This window comes from Trachymyrmex cornetzi, unplaced genomic scaffold, assembly GCF_001594075.2.
Source record: "Trachymyrmex cornetzi isolate Tcor2-1 unplaced genomic scaffold, Tcor1.1 scaffold5, whole genome shotgun sequence".
Classification (NCBI taxonomy): Eukaryota; Metazoa; Arthropoda; class Insecta; order Hymenoptera; family Formicidae; genus Trachymyrmex; species Trachymyrmex cornetzi.
The window spans coordinates 186,030-205,809 of record NW_017299806.1 but is presented as its reverse complement, the minus strand read 5'-3'; the positions used below and the strand labels follow the sequence as shown (position 1 = coordinate 205,809).

The 19,780-nt window shown below is 31.6% G+C and overlaps 2 protein-coding genes across 3 annotated transcripts; one reads left to right on the top strand and one right to left on the bottom strand.

Moving 5' to 3' along the window:
* The first annotated feature begins 472 nt into the window (after window positions 1–472).
* On the top strand, window positions 473–1,943 carry LOC108765577 (ceramide-1-phosphate transfer protein). The gene is made up of 4 exons (XM_018514351.1): window positions 473–600; window positions 1,083–1,291; window positions 1,371–1,546; window positions 1,637–1,943. Exons 1-4 carry the CDS (start codon window positions 473–475, stop codon window positions 1,757–1,759), a joined length of 636 nt encoding a protein of 211 aa, XP_018369853.1. The 3' UTR covers window positions 1,760–1,943.
* Window positions 1,944–2,721: 778 nt separating this feature from the next.
* CNT2 (Concentrative nucleoside transporter 2) lies at window positions 2,722–8,485 on the bottom strand. Of its 2 annotated transcripts, none has more exons than XM_018514347.1 (12): window positions 8,154–8,485; window positions 7,854–7,910; window positions 6,786–6,951; window positions 6,517–6,688; window positions 6,273–6,438; window positions 4,991–5,185; window positions 4,665–4,826; window positions 4,065–4,158; window positions 3,823–3,982; window positions 3,575–3,743; window positions 3,153–3,519; window positions 2,722–2,916 (listed from the first exon to the last, which is right to left on the bottom strand). In XM_018514347.1, exons 1-12 carry the CDS (start codon window positions 8,373–8,375, stop codon window positions 2,822–2,824), a joined length of 2,025 nt encoding a protein of 674 aa, XP_018369849.1. In that variant the 5' UTR covers window positions 8,376–8,485; the 3' UTR covers window positions 2,722–2,821. The 2 variants fall into 2 exon arrangements, with proteins under 2 accessions (XP_018369849.1, XP_018369850.1); XM_018514348.1 differs by having other exon boundaries at window positions 3,153–3,492.
* Between the last annotated feature and the right edge of the window lie 11,295 nt (window positions 8,486–19,780).

Below are 19,780 nucleotides of genomic sequence, written 5' to 3'. Positions count from 1 at the left end.
CCATGTATAATTATTGTATACATAAATTAATATTTTTCAATAATAAGATTGGAAACAAGATTTTTTCTGAATTACATATGTATAATTATATTTCTGTTGCAACTTTGTTTCACAGGATATTGATATAATAATGGTATATAATGATTTGTCGATGTCTCGTGAATCATGTTTGTTTGTACACAGTGTAAGTCATATTTGATCAGTGAAATAGAACAAGCATTCAATATCCCCTAAATAGGCTCCTAAGCATATGTACATGCACATATACAGGTATAGATAGGTATATGTATATTTATATGTGCATTATGTGTGCATATATTCGTAAGCATGCACATGGATTTGAAATCCCTACTTCTTATCACGTGATCAATTTAGTTCGTTCAGATCAGAGTTCTATGACAGGCGGCGCTTGTTGCACATTTTTTCAAGAGTATTTGGAGTAGTTTGGACTCTGAATGCAATAATTCCTACGATGGCGGAGGGACCAGAATTAAGTTTCTTCGATTTGCGAACGGTACATGATCATTTTGATCAAGCTCTCGTGGAAAATGACGATATTGATCTAAAAGCATATCTGGAGGCCTACAACGAACTATATAAGTAAGTTGGACCGCTAACTTGTCATAAAAACATAACCTGATCATGCACAGATGTCAAATTATTAATTATCTTATTACGGTTGATGTTTGATGAGCAGTCTTAAGACATCTTTGCAATATATCAAAGTAAAACAAATAATTGAAGGCAAATAACAGCTCGATTAAGTAATTCTTTATAATATTGTATTAAAAATATTTACATTATATATTATCTTATATTGTTTTTATCCAAAATTTAATAAACAAAAATTTGAATCAAATATTTGTAAATAATATGTTATATATTAGCATTACATAAATATGTCATAATATAAAAACTGTAATTCTTTGATATTATTAACAGATTCAAATTTTTTACTGTTATCATTTCATATTTGCGTCGTTAAATCAGCAAATTTATATTATCTCTTATCAGTCTGTGATATTAGATTTGAGATTACAATATAAGATTTATGTTTTGTAACATGCTGCGTGCACATACAGATTTTTTCAGCTGATGGGCAGTGTCTTCAGTTTTGTCTCTTCTGATCTGAAACAAAAGATAGAAGTCTTGATTGAATTAAAAAATAAAGATGCTCAGAATTATATGACTGTTAAATCTATGATTGAATATGAAAGAGAAAACAAACTTTTAGAGAAAGCCGATTTTGTCAATGGCACACGTACTTTATTGAGACTTCATAGAGGCTTAGGTACTACATTATGAGATTTCATTTATCTCTTGATATTGTTTAGAAATTAACATCTGACTTATGTTATTTGGCCCTCTAGATTTTATTAGGGAATTTTTACAACAACTGGGTGATCTCGCAGATATTGAGAAAACGACTTCTTGTTGTCAAGATGCATACAATAAAACTTTGGCCAAGCATCATCCATGGATGATCAGGAAAGCTGCAATAGTTGCAATGTACACTATGCCTAGTAGGGAGATTTTGTTCAAAAAGGTAAATGGATTAACAGATTCATTTTAGGATATCAACTATGAAATAGTTGATATATTGAACAGGTTATTTCACGTACATTTATTTCTTCAGGTTTGTGGTGAAAATGTTCAGCGGAATATAGATGTTTTACCCAAAATGTTGGAGGTGACTGCCGACGTGTTTAACCGCACTGATAGCATTTATGAGACTTATCAGTTGCATGCTCTACCATAAACGATTGTAGAAAATGAAAACAATAGTTTATCTACTTTCGGCTTTTCGAAGTATTATGCAATTATTCCACATTTTTAAGACATTGTGATATTACTACATTGCGACATTTATACCATTGCGATATTATAGATTTAATATTCTTAATTAATATATAATAAATAAGCAGCAGCTTATTTTTAGGGAGAATTTGTATTTCTTTGTAATTAATTGATATAGGTAAATAATTATTATACATACAAAATAACGTACAAATAATGGCACAAGTGTACAATAAGTATATCACATTATGTAATGTGACTTTGTCATTTTAACTTATAGTTAGTATATATTATTGCGCGCGGAATTTTATTAATTTTATTAGAAAACATTTTGAGAATTTTAAGCACGACCGTATGTGTGAATACATCAAATACGATAAAGAAAGCCATGATCGGTCAAAGTTGGATGTTTCAAATAATACATTATATATTCTTATATTAAATTAATTTATTCCAGATATGATTGCGAACCGATAACATTCGGTTTCAACATAAAGGAAAGTTAAGAGGTTCGAATCCTGGTTGAGATAATATTTTTCGCAATAAGTTTTTTATTTACTTTCTTTCTTTCTAATTTAATTTAGAGGAGATTATTAGCGTTTCAGAATGATTAATATAAGAATATATTGTAATTTAATATAAGAATATAATGTATTATTTGAAATATCCAACTTTGACCGATCATGGCTTTCTTTATCGTATTTAATTTTATTAGGTTTAAACGTCGTTTCCAGTCAGGATTGGTCATTTCGAATAGTACGCTACTTATAAGTTATATTTTGATGTTTATAAAAATTACTCTTAAAAAGGGTATAATAATAAAATTTATTTGCGTCTTTTTTCATTATTATTTTATCTGAAATATTATTACTTAACAATTATAATTATAACACTTATAATTACTTAACAAGAACAGTTGTTTACTGTCATTTCTTCTCAAAGAAATAATAAAAATATGAAAATACGAAATTTCAACAATATGTATAATATCACCGTGTTAATTTCTTAATTCTAATGTAACTTTTTAAATTAACGAAGTCAATGTTGTTGAAGTGACGTTTGACATTGTCATTATATTGTTTGAGACAGATAATACTGAAGTATCATCGAGTAATACACCTGAAACAGAATGAAATAAAATGTGAAAGACGAATGTTTGATGCAATCATTACAGAACTTTTATTCTGACAGATTAATTATTTATTTTGAATATTAAAAGTTTTTAATACTCGAAATAAAAATAATTAATCACTATTTTTCAATACATTAAATTAGCTAGAGTTAAATTGGATTTCTGTAAAGGAGCTGAAACTTGAGGAAATATAACATGTTGTGAATTGAGATTTCAACTTTACCGGCGATACTAGCTGTGAGAAAACAGACGGCGCTACCAGTAACGAAGGCTCGCACAACGACTTTCGTTACTTGCTCTTTTTTTTCTGGCATCAAAGACGAATACAAGCCAACCTGGATGCCAATCGAACTTGGATTCGCGAAACCGCAGATTGCATATGTGGCTATCGCTTCCGATCTTCCGTATATTCGGCCCTGCTGTATCAATTCACCCATCCTTTGATAAGCGACTAATTCATTGACAATTGTCTTCATGCCTATCAGCATCCCTACGTCTTCGCAATGTTCCCAAGGAACGCCCATTATCCAACTCAGTGGCATAAAAATTTTTGCCAATATAATCTGCAAAACTACAATCCTAAAATTTGCCTAAAAGCATATATTTTTAGAAGTTGAGAAGATTAGCTTTGAAAAATTTTTTTACCTCGAGACTCAGTTGTTCGTAACCAACCAGACTGCCGAACCAAGAAAGTATTCCATTTAAAAATGCGATAAAAGATACAAAAGCTACGATATTTGCAATTATACCCAAAACGATTGGGATCGCAGCTAATGCACCATTCGTTGCGGCATCCAAAATACTACTTTCCGATCTAATTACAATTCAAATTTTTACCACACTGTTATTAAGATAAATGATTTGTAGAAGTTTCCGATTTATGAAGCACTTACGATTTTTCAAGCTTGATATTTTCGGATTTTGTAAGACTTTGTTCGGTTTCTGGATAAAAGAGTTTGGAATAGGCTAAAGAAGTTGGTGCAGACATTATGGAAGCGGTTATTAAATGAGCCGGTTTAGCACCAAATGATATATAAGCGGCTAATACCGTACCTGTAATGAGTGCAAATATGATTAGAAATTGAAATTTAATGTTGCCAGTGACATGTACTTGTGAAATGTATGTGACAGAGACCAGAAACTGTGGAAAATCCCGAACTTATTACAGCATGCAACTCCGAGGAAGTCAATTGATTGAGATACGGTTTAATTAGAAGAGGGGATTCGGACTAAAAGATAAAATAAATCAGCTTTAAATTGAGACTAGAAATATTTTGCGAAAATATAAATAAATTACATTAGTTTACAGTTAAAATTATTTTCATTCAGACAAGATCTATGCTTGTTATAAATTTTTTGCTACTGAAGATAGTGCCATAAGCCAAATTTCATTCTCACATCACATTTCAAAATAAAGTTTAATGTGAATAAATTACTTTATACAATATTTTAAATTCTTTTTTAAAAAAGGTTAATATTTTTTTTTAATTCCGATTAGAAGTCATGAATATATTGTCCATCTTTAAAATAAATGTTTTTAATTTCAATATCTTATTTTTATAAGAAAATTTCAAATAATTTCAATTATTTTGAAAATCTGATGTACTGGTGAGTTTGTGGCATTATTTTCAACATCTAAAAATCCATAAGAAGCACCTGGTCTTTAAAATAATTAAAAAAATATTTTTTGTATAATGTTATTGTTTTAATTATTTAAACGTTGCAATAATATTACCATTCCGATGAAAGGATTAGCAACAGCGACGAATGATTCACACAGCGTTGTATTCATTATGCTTTGCAAGATCCATCCTAGTTTCATAATAATCCATTGCATCGCACCGAGATAGCACATAATTTGTACTATGAAGTTGAAGAAAAAGATTACGGGCACGACCTAATGGATAGAGAATAGTTTGTGCTAGTACTAATTTATGACAGTACAAAATTATAAATTAAAAGAAAATAATTTTACTGATAAACGAAGCAATGTAAAAATTTCTCTCAATGATAAAATTAATTGTTTTACATTTCTAAATACATTATAATAAATCAACTAACTGTAAAGGCAAAGACTCCTTTGTTAACAATGTCTTCTGAGAATACAAACTTGGAGCCAGATTTAGCGTAATTCAAGAAAGTGGCCACTTTGGCAGACACACATTGGAAAATACTACGACCAACAGGCCATCGAAGAGTAATAAGTCCAAGTATAAATTGTAAAATCAATCCCCAAATGACAGGTTTCCAATTGACCTGTATATATTTAACAAGATTGTTAAAATAATTAGAAAAAAATGAGAAAAATTGCACACAGCTGAATCATTTTACGTTTCATTAAAAGGATTAAGTCACTCTAAACCGATACTTAACCCTTACCGTACTAATATGGGTAACTAGTGACCGAGCGATTCCTGTTCGTGCAAGTTTCTTTGAGTCTTTCGGTAATTATAAATTATATATATACTACACATTTTATTATTTTCCAAAATAAAAAGTCAATATTCATTCTAGAAAGTTGAAAGTATGTTAGTGAATTTTTAGAGATTTTTTAAATTATTTTGAAGAGGCGAAAAAACGAAGAGATTCGAAGTGACCTTTGATGGTATGGATGAGGCACCAAACTGTAGATGATACGGTAAGGGTTAATAGAACAAAATATTATAAAAATGTCAATGCGAGTCCGCGCAGTAATTGTTGTGCAAATTCACATATTAATAATTTGTTACAAAATTATCGCATACGTATTTGACCTTAGATTTGAGTCCTCTTAGGGATCGAAATGTATATGTGATAATTTTGTAATTAATTATTAATATACGAATTTGCGCAACAATTACCTTTAAATTATATTTGAACGTGCGGAATCACATTGACATTTTTGTAATATTATCTATTAATTAATTTTTGTAGTTTTAACTTGTTTTGTTATAATTTACACTTAATATTTGAATTTTTCTTTTTTTTTCTAGAAAATAGAATATCTTGAATTATATGTTGCTCAAAAAAAGTATAAACAAGAGATCCGCGTGCATTAAGTACATTAGACGATTTAATGAAGTGGGTTAATTCCAGCGGAATTGGCGACGCGTCTATCCACATGCCTCTAGTAATTTTCTCCGACAACACTCGCGTATATGTCATAATAATTGGAACGCGTTTAAGCCGATGCGCGACAGATGGAAATAATTATTACTAAAATATAATAAAATGTAAAGTCCATGAATTAATTATTCTCTCGTAGATTTTCTTCAAGCGATAGAAAAAGAAATCCATTTCCTATCAACTTAAGAATGATAGATATGATCGGAATTAGAGATTTATAGTTTTAAGATTTACTTACCTGTCCCGGATGTTTAGAAAACACCCAACCTAATCCTACTAAGATAATAACGCCAAGAATACTAATTAGCCTGTGTCTGGAATTGACGGTATCAATGGTAAGAAAAATAACGATGGCTATGAGTATAACTAAATAAATTATTATCGCTGTGATGCGCGTTCCATATCTGGAAAATTTAAATGTTGGCATAAATTGTTTATAAATAATTTCTATTATTCGGATAAGAATAATGTTAACATTTTACTTGGTATTTTGCAAACGCTCCAAGGAATTTGTTGCTGGCCGGCAGCATTGTAAGATGTATTTGCTAAGATATCGTTTTACGATCAAAAAATAAAATAAACCAAGATAAATTAGTCCTGTAAGTATAAGTAGTAAACCATAGCCTTCGCACCATTGAAAATCACAATTTCTTTCTAAAAAAAAAAAATAAAAAATATTGTTATATAATTTTGTAAATTTTATCAATCAATTAGACAAAATTAAAAATTGTATGGAGACAAATTAACTTACGTTGATTTTCCCAATATATACTAGCAAAGATTATATAGGTTATGAAAAGAAGATTTAAAATTATTAAGCCAAACGTTTTAAAAACTCTTTGATGTTTTGAAAGGTAAGCATGGACTGCGTTGTTGTTGATTGCCCAAGGGTTTTTTTCTTTGTGACAATTTGCATTCTGTGAAAACAGTACTATATGTTAATATTGCTTTAAATTATTAGTATGTTATCTTATATAAATTTTTAACGCTAGTAATTTGGAGTTACTATACTGAGAGAAAAGACCAATAAATTTTAAGACGTTTTCAAATCTTTTGAAATTAGTCCGATATAGTTTTTCTGGTATTTTAGGACTCGATAGTCATTTCTCGCACGTAAAATTAATCGAAATTTATAATCGAGTTTCCTACATAATGAAAATCTATAACCGAAGCTCTGATATGTTATAATTATTTGTACGTGATTTATATATTTATTGATGTGACATGTAATTATATGTACTTTATTTTTGTATAGAGGAAATTAATAAATATAGCAACGATTGCATCACATTTGCGTTTCATGAATGTTTCGACAATATTTTGTATAATATTTCAATCTTGTAAAATAATATCTCTGCAAAATTATAGCAACATTTCGTGGTAAGATTAAAAATCAAATGATACTTGGACTATTAAAGCGTGGATCGTACATAGTTTTTAAGTCATTTATTATAGTCCTGTTTTGCAGTCATTAAGATGTCAGTGAAAATGATGCTTTGTGGATGTGACATATTGTGGACCTGATTTATGTCTAAATATGTGATGACCAAAATTTACCGTTGTTTAAATGTCATTTTGTTATATATAGATTATTATATATATGCTTGAGAATTACTTATTAATTGTCGGGGATTACTTATCAACAACAAATTATCCAATTTTCTATTCGTATGACAGACTTAATATGTACCACATTTATGGTATGACTATTATTCTCAATTGCTTATACGCAGAAATATGCTTGAACCTATAGATAGAAACAATCGAGAATTTCAAACAAAGTTCCTTTGCAGTGATAAAATGAAAACGATATACTTACTTGAAATGTAATAGGTTCGCTTTTCCGACCATCTTCTAACATATCTAATTGATTTTCCTATTAATAAAAAATAATAAACTTTTTTAAATAATATTGGACGAATATAAAAGTTAGAAGAGAATTTATAAAAAACATGTTTTAAAATATTTAATGTAGATAATACGCAGAAAAAATATATTTTGTCGAATATATTTTAACTTTGGATAATATACAATAAAAATATATTCTTGATTATTAAAAAAAAATTCACTGATTACGAAAATTATTTAATAAAACTTATTAATAGTAAAACAAAATTACTTCGAACGCCTGGTTCACCTGTCCAGACATGTCACATTGCCTTTCACCACACTTTATTAAAACGACTTGCACATATGTCTTCTTTTCGACACTCTTTCCGCTATACCGACGCAAAAGGAAGAATGTGTTTTTCAACGCGTGCAAGGAAATAATAATTCTTGTACACTTCGTAATCTCATTGAAACCATATAAGTAGATAACGTTGATAACAGAATGCCTCATAAAACTTTGATCGCAATTTGGATATAGATAATCGGTATTATACTTCTACAACTTTTATGTATCAAAGTCACACAAAGTAATATAGTTTGATTAATAATCTGAAATTTTCTCAAAATAATCTCCATTAAATTGCTTTTCTAATTTGAAAAGCTGATAACTTTTGCTATTGATTTATCACAATTTAAGTATCAACTAATCAGATTATCTCCACATTGACGTTTCGTGATAAATACTTAATTGTATGACTTAACAAAAAATCGATGATAGGCAAAATATATATATGTATATATATATATATATGTATACACACTGTAAAAACGCTAAGTATTGCTTTTTAGCTACGTGCAATATGATCAGACGACCGAGAAACTACTGAAAAACTGTGACGAGGTATAGCTGTTGTGCAAGGCACAACGAGGTACGAGAGGAATACAAGTGGGGATACTCCCTTCTTACTGTGGCATTTTGAAAGAAAAAAGATAATGCTAATTCTCTTTTGCAATTATGAAGCCATAATGAATTTTGCAGAGAAACAGAATGTCTCAGATTTCTCACATTTCCTTTCATTCACGAGGTCTCGTCAGTTATCTAATTCTTTAATCTTTTAATTCTATTTTTTGCCATTAAATACAACATTTAATATAGTCATTTTTTCCTTAGATATAATACATATTTTTCAATAATTTACACTCGTGGCAAGAAATTACATATTTCTGAGGATAGTTAAACTTATCGCAACTGATTAGATATATTTATTAGATAAATTTATTAAAAAGCTTTACGTCAAGTATTTTTTAAACAATAAAAAAGTAAACATTTTTTAACATTTAAAGTATTCTGTTATTTACGATTCACAATAATAAAGGAACGATACACAATAATGAAGAAAACTTTTTTGTAAAAATGTTTAATTTAAAGCATTTTCTAACGTATAATTATAATTATAAATTTCGTTATTCATTATATTGTATGCATTAAAATATGTGTATATAGAAAGAGTTGAATGAAAATATATATTTTTATTTTACATAGAAGACCCACTAGAACATACGAAATTATGTGCTATTATTTATATTAAATAATTTCTTACATTCAGTTTAAATAATTTTGTACATCATTGTTATATATTATTCTTAAAATTTGAACATAATATAATAATATCTTATTTATTTCATATAAGGATACAGTCACAATTTATTTTTTAAATTGTCATAGTCGTACAAAACACTTCGAACATTTTGGCGGAAATAACTTCTGAATATATTTCCTGTGTGCACACGTATCGCCGAGATATTACCGCGTCTTCGATGAACTGTTCGTGAAACATTTGAAATATAAACTTCTTAATAAATATATCAGTTGAAACAAGTTTAGTAGAGATATATATCATTTTTTATCACGAGTATGTCTTGAAACACAATAGATTTATTATATTAGGTGTTAAACTTAATTCCTGCCGTTTTTCGTCTTCTTCGAAACAAATCAATTTTGGAGACGAAAAACGGCAGGAATTAAGTTTAACACCTAATAGTATAAGCTTTAAGCCGTAAGATATTGAATGAAAAATCACAGTGAGAAGATATTATGATCGGTTGATTTTTTATGATTTAAAAGGCTTACTACACTTTGTGTTTCGAGATAAACGCGCATTTAAAGACATTAAAATGTGAGGAATAAACACGAACTCAAATTTTTTTGTTATTTAGTTAAACTGATACCAAGAAACAAGTAAAAAATAACGAAGTGCATTTTGTTTCATGTAACTCTCGCAGGCATACACGTGCAACCAACACGCGACGTGTCTTAACGGATTGCTGCGAGGTCTGATACGTGAGATGGAATCTAAACAGGTGCATAAAAATTCTCGCGCCGCGACTCGGATGCACGGGCGTGCAGTTAATCGGTATTGCCGATAAACTAGACAAGACGTAGAAACTGGAGAACTAAACCGGAAGACGAGGCCATGCATCGCACAATTCGTGATCGTAATGTAAAAAAAATGTTTTGAAATTAACATTATATAATTGTGTATAATAACTGTGACCGCAAGAAACGTTGTTGTTTCCTTATTCAAAAAAAACGTTTCTTCGGGCGGAAAATTACCTACGTTTTGACGCTAACGTGAATGACTACAAGGCCGTTTGAATACATTTAACGATAGTGTATTATCGGAACTATTATTTATGTTTGAACCAAATTCAAGCTTTAGTTATCACATTTCTACAAGAAAAAAGACACAAAAAATTATTTAGAAGAAAAAAAAGAAAATTGAATATTTTAAAATAAATTATTTGTTACAGTAATATTAAACATAAGTTAATTTAGAGCTAATACAAATTATTTGTTTCGAGTTTTTTAAACATAGTGTTGACATTAATTTTGCTATAGGTTACTCCTAAAAATTATTTCTCTTTGTGCCGTTTTTTTTTTTTTGGGAAATACTTGAATTCAACTTCATCTTTCTGATTGAAGGCCAATATACTTAAATTATTTAAAACAATTATTTAAAAAATCTGCATATAATACGAAATTTGAAAAATTTTAACTTGTATTATTTTTTGCGAGGATGATATGTACACCATATCTCTTAAAACTAAGAACTAATGTTAAATTACTTAGGAATAATATTAAATTAAGAGCAATGTTATTGTATTATTTCTGATTATAATCCTTTTATATGACTATATTTGATAAGGAATAAACTTTAAATTTAATAAAGAAAACAGAATTTGAAATTCATTCAAACATTGAACAGATAAATATCAAATTGTTGTTCCTCACATTATAACACATTTATACAAATAGCTGTCATTCAATAGGCGGTCTGGCGTTACGCGTGCATTTGACGTCAAACACTTGCGTGTCCTTTGATAAATAGAGGAAAGAAGGGGGAATTTTATTTTATTTTATTGAAATAACTCAATATGGTACATATTCAAGTAGTATAATTACTTTTGATACAAGTTCATTAACGATAGAACCAATTACATCATAGATAGAAATTCTTTGAGTATCTAGATCGCACGTAAAAACTGAAGACAGAAGAAAGATTGCGGTTATGGAATAGAAGGAGGAGATACGTGGACTTACCAAGTAGTATATAATACAACTTTATACGTTAGATACATGCATACATTTTGTTACCAAAAGTTCAATTGTGTCATTTGGATGTCGTATTCCATGCCAGACAGAAGTTATAAAATTAATACCAACATATTTCTCAAAATAACGTAAATACACTGTCTGCTATCTGTAAAACTGAAATGCAGCTTTTACGATAATGCAGTAAACATATACGACCAACGTTTAAGCAGATTGTAAAAAATTTTGACGGTTGCCCCCAGGGATGCATTCCAAAACGTAACTACAATGTATTGCAGTAATCAAAACTTTATAGTTCACGTCACGTAGTCCATAGAGGTTTGTTACTGTAGTTAACATTTTGAAACGCATCCCAGAATATATTGCAAACTATACAAGATATCGTGGTATTTCATAATCCCTTATCTATTTCTTAATCTTTTCCTTTCTTTTTTCATTTAAATAAGAAAGATTAATAATTAAAAATATTGTACAAAGTTATACAAAAGAATTTACAACATAATCGTATATGTCATTAATTATCGTAATCATATCTCAACGTTTATTTATTTGGTGCGATTTTCAGACGAAATTAATTTTAAATGTGAAAATGATTTGATGATACGACGCGAAATTCAAACTCATAGTTATCTATTCTGTTTAGCAATTAATACGATACAATCAAACGTTTAATGATAAGAATTTTTATATTCGGATTCGTATAATTATTTCTATGATTTTTGTTTTGCCTGATATATTCGTAAGACGAGATCTAAGTTAATTATGAGTTTCTGTTGTTAAAAATTTAAAAATCTAAGTCTGTAATTAAAAAAACATAAAGAGAATTTCATAATCTAATTATTTATAATTACATATATACAGACTGAAAAAAAATCTGATAATAGTTACCAAATGTTGAATGAAATAATTTTAACCAAAATAATGTTCAATTAATATATAACAAAAAATAATTTTACTTTTTTAAATATTTATCAAATATTACCAAACATAGTAATATGATCAACCGTCTGGTAACACTTTTTTGAAATATTTAGAAAAGTAAAATTATTTTTGGTTATATCTATATTAATCGAATTTGATTGGAATTATTTCGTTCAACATTTAATAGTTATTACCAAACTTTTTCAGTGCATAAAACACAATTATACAGGTATGTACTTATAATAAACGGAAGTTTTTGTAATCCCCCATAGGCAAATAATAAATTTTATCGATCAATTAACAATAAATCTTATCTATCAATACATAATAATATGATCAATATGTACACGTAGAACTTTGAAACTCGAAATATGAAGAAATACTTATTTTATATTACATTGGTGATATTCTCTTGCAGAAATGTTTTCTTACAGAAATCTAATACTGATCAATTTATTAGATAGGTAATTAATTACTCATTTGAAGTACAAATAGTAATGAACAACAGTTAACTTAAAATTACTTAAAATGATTGAGTTGGCCAGTAGATACTACAGCAGGTAAGTAGTTATTTAAAGTTATTGTACTTAATATAATTTAACTGATCAATAAGTACTAGATTTCTGTAAGAATTTGTAACTTAACGTAAACACCATATATTTGCCTTTAAAAAGTGGTATGCATTTGTTATTTCAAAATATACGGAAAACACTGATATGAATATTTTGCAGTGAGTACGGGAAGAAATGAATAGATTTTAAAAGAGTACGTGTATACTAATAATATTCTGCATGTTTATTGTTAAATCCTTATTGTTAAAGGTATAGATTGTCCTGAAATTACAAAGCAGGAAGTCCGAGTAATCGGAGGCTTTCAAGGCTAAACTGTCTGGCTGCTGGTGAGGAACAAAAAAAAAACCGAAGATGAGCTTATCTCGTCGAGACGATGCGACGAGAGAACATTTTGCTGAGAATCATGTTCGAATTTTTGTTTAAAACGATAACGACGGATCGAGTTCTTCTTCGCTGTAAGCGAAGTTCTCCCTTCCGTTTGATAAAGTCAAGTTACTTAAATCTATTTCTTTGGGCGAGACTATCGTAAAATTGTAGAAAAGGTGCTGTTCTGTAGAAACTTCTTTAAAACCATACGCTACTTCATCGTCAATTGTTTTTCATTTATGCATCTTGTATATTATAGGAACAATGGAGCGTTTTATAAATTGTCGAGTAAATGTTGTGATTAGATCGGCGTATTTTTTGTACGGTATAAACAGAAATAAATCTCGCCGACGTAAGGCCTGCTTTCACTAGTGGATTATATTCTGCTTGAACTCCCTTTTCGACACTGTCACATGACGTAATAATGTGTTTAGTCTGCCGAATGTTTTAGACTTCGTGGTATTTACAAACGGTCTGCTATTACTCGAAGAAGTGGACAAAAGATTTTCGAGAGATAAGAAGATAGGCTTCAGTATTTTATTAGTTTATATAAACGTTACATAGAAAATAATTGAAATAATAAAATTTTCTATCAAAATTGATAGTAAATTACATTCACTGTTAAATATCGAAGGAACAACCGTAATCCAAAATCCCTCGAGTTAAAAATAACATTTTATTATTTTTAACTTTCATATGTTTCAAAATATAAATCAATTTATTTCTGTGATTAGTTTCGAAGTCTATATTAACGTATGCATTTAGTAAATAATAAGCTATGTTTGAGCTAAATTTAATACATTTTCATGAATTAAATTATTTAATTCCATTGTTTTAATTAAATTTACGACATTTTGAATGGAAACAGTGGCGACTTGTAAAAATTCTTAAAAATAACTCAAATTAGATATAATTTGTTATTATAAATTTAACAGTGTGTGTTGGATTACAAAAATTAACGATATTGAAATTCTAATCTATTGCATTCTACAGCATATTTACGCTGTTCCGTTCGATTACAAGTCCAGATTATGGGTGATAGATCTTCTTTTATTTACGTCTACTTTACTGCGCGGCCTTGATAACTCTATGCGAAAATTATTCTATTTTCTACATGTGTTACGCAGTTAGGCGAGCCAACTTTAGATTTCTGGCATCGTGCCAAAAGCAACATAAATAGTAAAATTTGCAAAACGTAATTTATACATTTGTGATGAACTAGCATAACCTTTTGTAATATTAATTGTTGAAATCGCTGCTGATGATTTGAGAGACCATCGTATCAAACGTCGAATAATGTTGTGAATCCCGGAGACACGAATCCGACGCGCGGAAATGCGGACTCACTGCCTCGCGCGCGGAAATAGTACCTGCTGATCTGCCTGATACTGGACACACGAGAGCACTGGAAAATCAAGTATTCCGCAGAATTCCATCGCCCTTCTCTCTTCATTGTCCTATGATCCTCGCTGTCTTTGCCTGTTTCAAACGTCGCCTTGAAACGATTCGGTCACGTTGTCAACATCGACATCCCGCCATTTCTTATCGCCGCCTCCCTTAGCTCGAAAACAAGAGCATCGGATTTAATCATTTCATTAGAACAGAAAGGCGTACACAACGTTGTCCCTGCCATTCGAGGCCTGTAAAATCCAATTGTAAGACTCGAATTACAAACATGAATTTTTACATCGTCAGCTTCAGCAGCTTCGTGCGTGTGTATGTATGTGTATGTGTGTACACATGTCTTATATTCGGTATTTGATTTTACATTGTTAAATTTCTGATGCCAAAATTGCCAAATTGTACTTAATTAAAAATTTTTTTAAACCATTTTTATAAGTCGCCATTATTATTCCTATTTAATATAATTTAACGGAGTTAAACAATTCAATTAAAAAAATATATATTAATTTGACTCAAATGCGTACGTTAATATATGGACATTATTCATTTTGAAATTGACCACAGAAATAAATTAATTTATATTTTGACAAACATGAAAGTTAAAAATAACAAAATGTTATTTAATTCAAGGGATTGTTATAAATTGATATAAATTTTCTATTTTCTAGTTTTTAACTAATTATAGTAATCGGATATTGTACAATTTATATATTACATCGAAGGAGTATTGGTCGAAACATTGTAAATTACATAATAGCGATACGCGACAATTGAATCGGTTGTCGCATACGTGGCATAATTCGTGATTAGCCATCTCGTCATTATGCGATTTAACCAGACGGAACGCATACGTAACTGCACGTACGCTTCCTTCCTCATGTTCTCGTGTTTCTTCTTTACTCTCATTTCGTTGGAATGCCGATTCATCCGTCATCGTCTGTCACAGCACGCGACACTCTTCGGCGACTACACAGATCGTGTTCCACCTTGTAATTCTCCTATATATATCACTTCCGATATTCATCTCCTCTTCTTTTAATTTCATTGTTACACATTTCACCGAAAAATAGGACTTTTATTTGGAAAACAAAAAACCATTTGGATTCACTTCATTTTTATTAATTTAACAATTTACATTATTATCAGTTTTTTGTAAAAGAAGAACACAAATTTAAACTTAATTATATAACATTAATTAATTAATTTGTTAATGTTATATAATGAATAAATATTATTGTTTATTTATTTATTTAAATATAAAGTCGTTAAATTTAGGATTTCTTTTATAATTTATAGTGTAAAATATACGTACTAGGAAAAAATTTAGTGTTTTTAGTAAAATTGTTTAGTTGAGGTATTTGTTAATAGCCACACATAAAAAATATTTTGCTTTTTATGACAAAAACTTTAATTTCTACGAAATATATTTTTCTGCTTTGTAAATAACAAAATTATTTATTTATTACTAAACAAAATAGTTTGCTATAGTAAAATTACAGTTCGGTATATCGTAACTGAATTTTTATTATTATAGCAAAATATGAGTTGATAGAACAAAAAATTTTTTCTAGCGTGACTTTTGAATTTTCCATTTGAAAAGAGCGCGCGCTCATAGAATGTTTGCGCTTAGCTTAGAAAGTTTATAAAAATGCGTCTCGCATTCCGGTCTGAAAGTGTACGTCTGCGCCGCGGAACAAGCGTGAAATATCGCAAAGCCGAGAGGCAATGCGGTGAGCTAGGGATAAAGAGAGGGAGAGAGAGAGAGCTCTTCTCCGGCGCGGCGCGGCGATTTGCGTGTTCCCGATAGGCAGGTATTGGTTTTAAAATGACCGTCTGGTCCGAAGACGATTGCGTTGCGCGCCCACGCGTGGGTGCCGGCGCGCGGATTGCGCAATCCACTCCGAAATTCAAATCCCGATTCCACGAAGCGATCGAAGAATCGGGAAGGCGGACCGAGAACGCAGTATTCCCTGACGGATCCCGAGAAGAAAGACCTTATCTTGATTGCCGTCTGCCTCCGTTCTCTCGCAGGCCGAAGACGTTGAGGGCCGGAGTGCTGGCCGGAGAGACCATGCAAATTGCCACGATTTCCATTTCTTTTTTCTTCTCTGTTTCTGCATCTTCCTCCATCGCCGCAGCCGTCTCTCGCGAGTCCTCGTGCCGCGCGCTGATCCGATCGCCGCGCGCCGCGCCGGCCAGGGCAGCGTCGGTGGAATTCTATCTTTTTTTTACAATTCCGATCGGAGGAAACGGGCATAAGGCGGAATAATTTGGCGCGCGTGGGCAGTGCGTCTTAAATTCTCATTCGAACGTCCCTCGTCTCGGGGGAAGAACTGAAAGAGGCAGAGAGAGAAGGCCCAGAGGAAAGGAGACTCTGTCATTAGGGAAGGCGTATCTCGGATGCACCGCGCCACGCCACCGCGCGACTCAACTCAACGCCAGGTGAGACCATGTTCTCCGACTACTCCGAGAGACCAGGAGCCCAATGTTTACGCGCCGATTTTTCTGCCGCGATGTGTTGCTCACTGTTGCGCTCTCTCTCTCTCTCTCTCTCTCTCTCTCTCTCTCTCTCTTTCTCTCTCTCCACGATGTTGTCTGCGTCGCCATCAAACAGCCGACGTTCCTCGCATGTTATCCATTCCCCCGGGCTATGAAAATAATTCCAAGAAACACTGTCGGACATATTATACCGGTTGTTATGATCGAGTCCCATCGTGATTGCGAAAAATCCACCGGTGCATTCGTCTTCGATCTTCCTTTTTTTCCCCCTCTTCCTTTTTCTTTTTTAGTATAAGGACCCATCGGTATCGATAGACGCATCGTGCTCGAATTTGAAACGACATTCAAACACAACCCGGTTTAAACAGTTGGAATTCTTCCGTCATTCTCGAATTAATCAATGCCAGGTTGAAAATAATCTTTAACGCTATACAGAGCAGAAGGTTTTCTTTACTGCGACTCCGCAGACTGATCGACGCATTGCGTGATGCATCGAGCGGAGGGACTCTCATTCGGATGTTTCTCCGTAACCATCCCCCATGAGCCAACAGGAGGCTAGGCGGAGGGAACTACTCCGACTACTGCGCTACCGACAAGGACGACAAACGACGGGATATTACCAGTGTGCGAAACAACAATTTGACTTGGCGAGGCGAGGCACCGCGCATTATTTATTTTGGTACGTCTAGACGCCAGATTGTCTGTCCGCGCGCATGTCCGATCCGCGACGGAGAATTTCGGTGGTGACGTCAGCCGTTGCATCGCCGTCGCCACCGCGCCCGGCTCTCTCGCACACGCGAGATCAAATTGCATCGTGCTCCTCTCCTTCGCTCTCACCCTATAACCCTCCGACGGACATGTCGTACGCAGTTTAAGCCCGCGTGTCTGCACGCCCGCGCGTGATCGCACGTGGGTACTTTATGTACCCGACGTGTCTTCCGAGGGCCGGTTTCACCAACGTCGCGTAACTTTAACCTTAGCTTAACTTTTATCCTTTGTCTCTTTCTAAGGAGGACGGAAGCGAGAAATAACGGTGTCTTTACCCGATTCACTGTTTCCACTTGAGACTAGAGCCAGAAATAGCTGGGTTTCACCAACATCGGTTTATTTTGACCGCTGATTCGCGGTTTCTAGTTACAAAACGTAGTAAAGACTGAGATCAGTGAAATATTGAATTTTCATTGATTAATATGCCGCAGAATTTTAATATCGTTCCTTTCATTCGAAAGTGACATAATTTACGAAATTAAATTTTTAGAAAAGGGAGAAAATTGTGTTTTAGAACTTACAAAAATTATTGATTAATTAAATAATATTGGCAAAAAGAATATCCTTTTATAGAAATATGATCAAATGTCATGTTTGTCATTTTTGTTTTACAATCTTTAAAAAACCACCCTTTTTGAGTTGTGACAACTTAGATGTCTTTTAGAAATATAATAAATCTGAATGATTGATAAAAAACGACCTAACTTAGAAATACATGTTGCCAATAGTTCACATTTATTTTGATTAGACTAAATTAGACGAAATGACTAAATTCAAAATGAAATAATTTTTTCTTCAAACTTTGCTCATCAAAAAATTGTCTTGATTCTAAACGTTCTCTGCAATCTATTTTTTCTGCGTGAAAAAATTCCTTTTTATTTATGAATGAACAATAACGATGTAACTCAAAATATATCACTCTTATAGAAGATATTATGATCTCTTTGAAAATCTTAAGAACGGAATGTGAAGTAGAGTTACTTTACTTTTGATGATTGACGGGGTAATTTTTAATTCATTTATGATAAAATAATTCGGAAATTATATTTTCTTAATTGTATCGTTTTTGAAGTGAGGGAACGATATTGTTAATTTTTGTAATGTAATAAAATTTGCTATAAATTTTAAATCTTATTATATTAAAATAAAATAGGATTATTAATTGATCACACATCCCTCGATGAGAATAATTTTGTTCGAATGGCTCGACAGATACAATTTAAAGGAACGAAAAGAAGCATTTTAAAATATATAGACGATTTTAGGAAAAATACATTCGATCTCCAGAAGTCACACGAGCGCTCATGCATATGTAATTTGAGTGCGTATTATGTGTGAGATATAAGAAACGGGTGTGTGTCCGAGACAGCGTAATGCACTTCCTTCGACACACGTGCTCCTCCGCACGTTGACTAGCCCGGTTTGAACAGGGATGAGTAAGTAGTTACGTCGTCAGTCTCATTTATCGACTTGTTTATGACAATCATTTCATTTTTTTCTCTTCTATGTTCATTACGATGAATCTATTTGGAGATAAATTGCATTACGTGAAATTTTTCATATTGTCATGGAAAGAATGATTTTGCTACAAGAAAAGAGCTGAAAACAATTTTGTAGGACCCTCAAAATAATTATGTTGGAAAGTCAAATTGATCCCCCCAAATAGGATAGCTGATCTCTTCGTAAAAATAGGTTACCGATGACATTGTTTTCATTTAAATATTGTTTCAATATATTAAAGATAAATCTGTCGTCGATTTGAAAATACGCAAA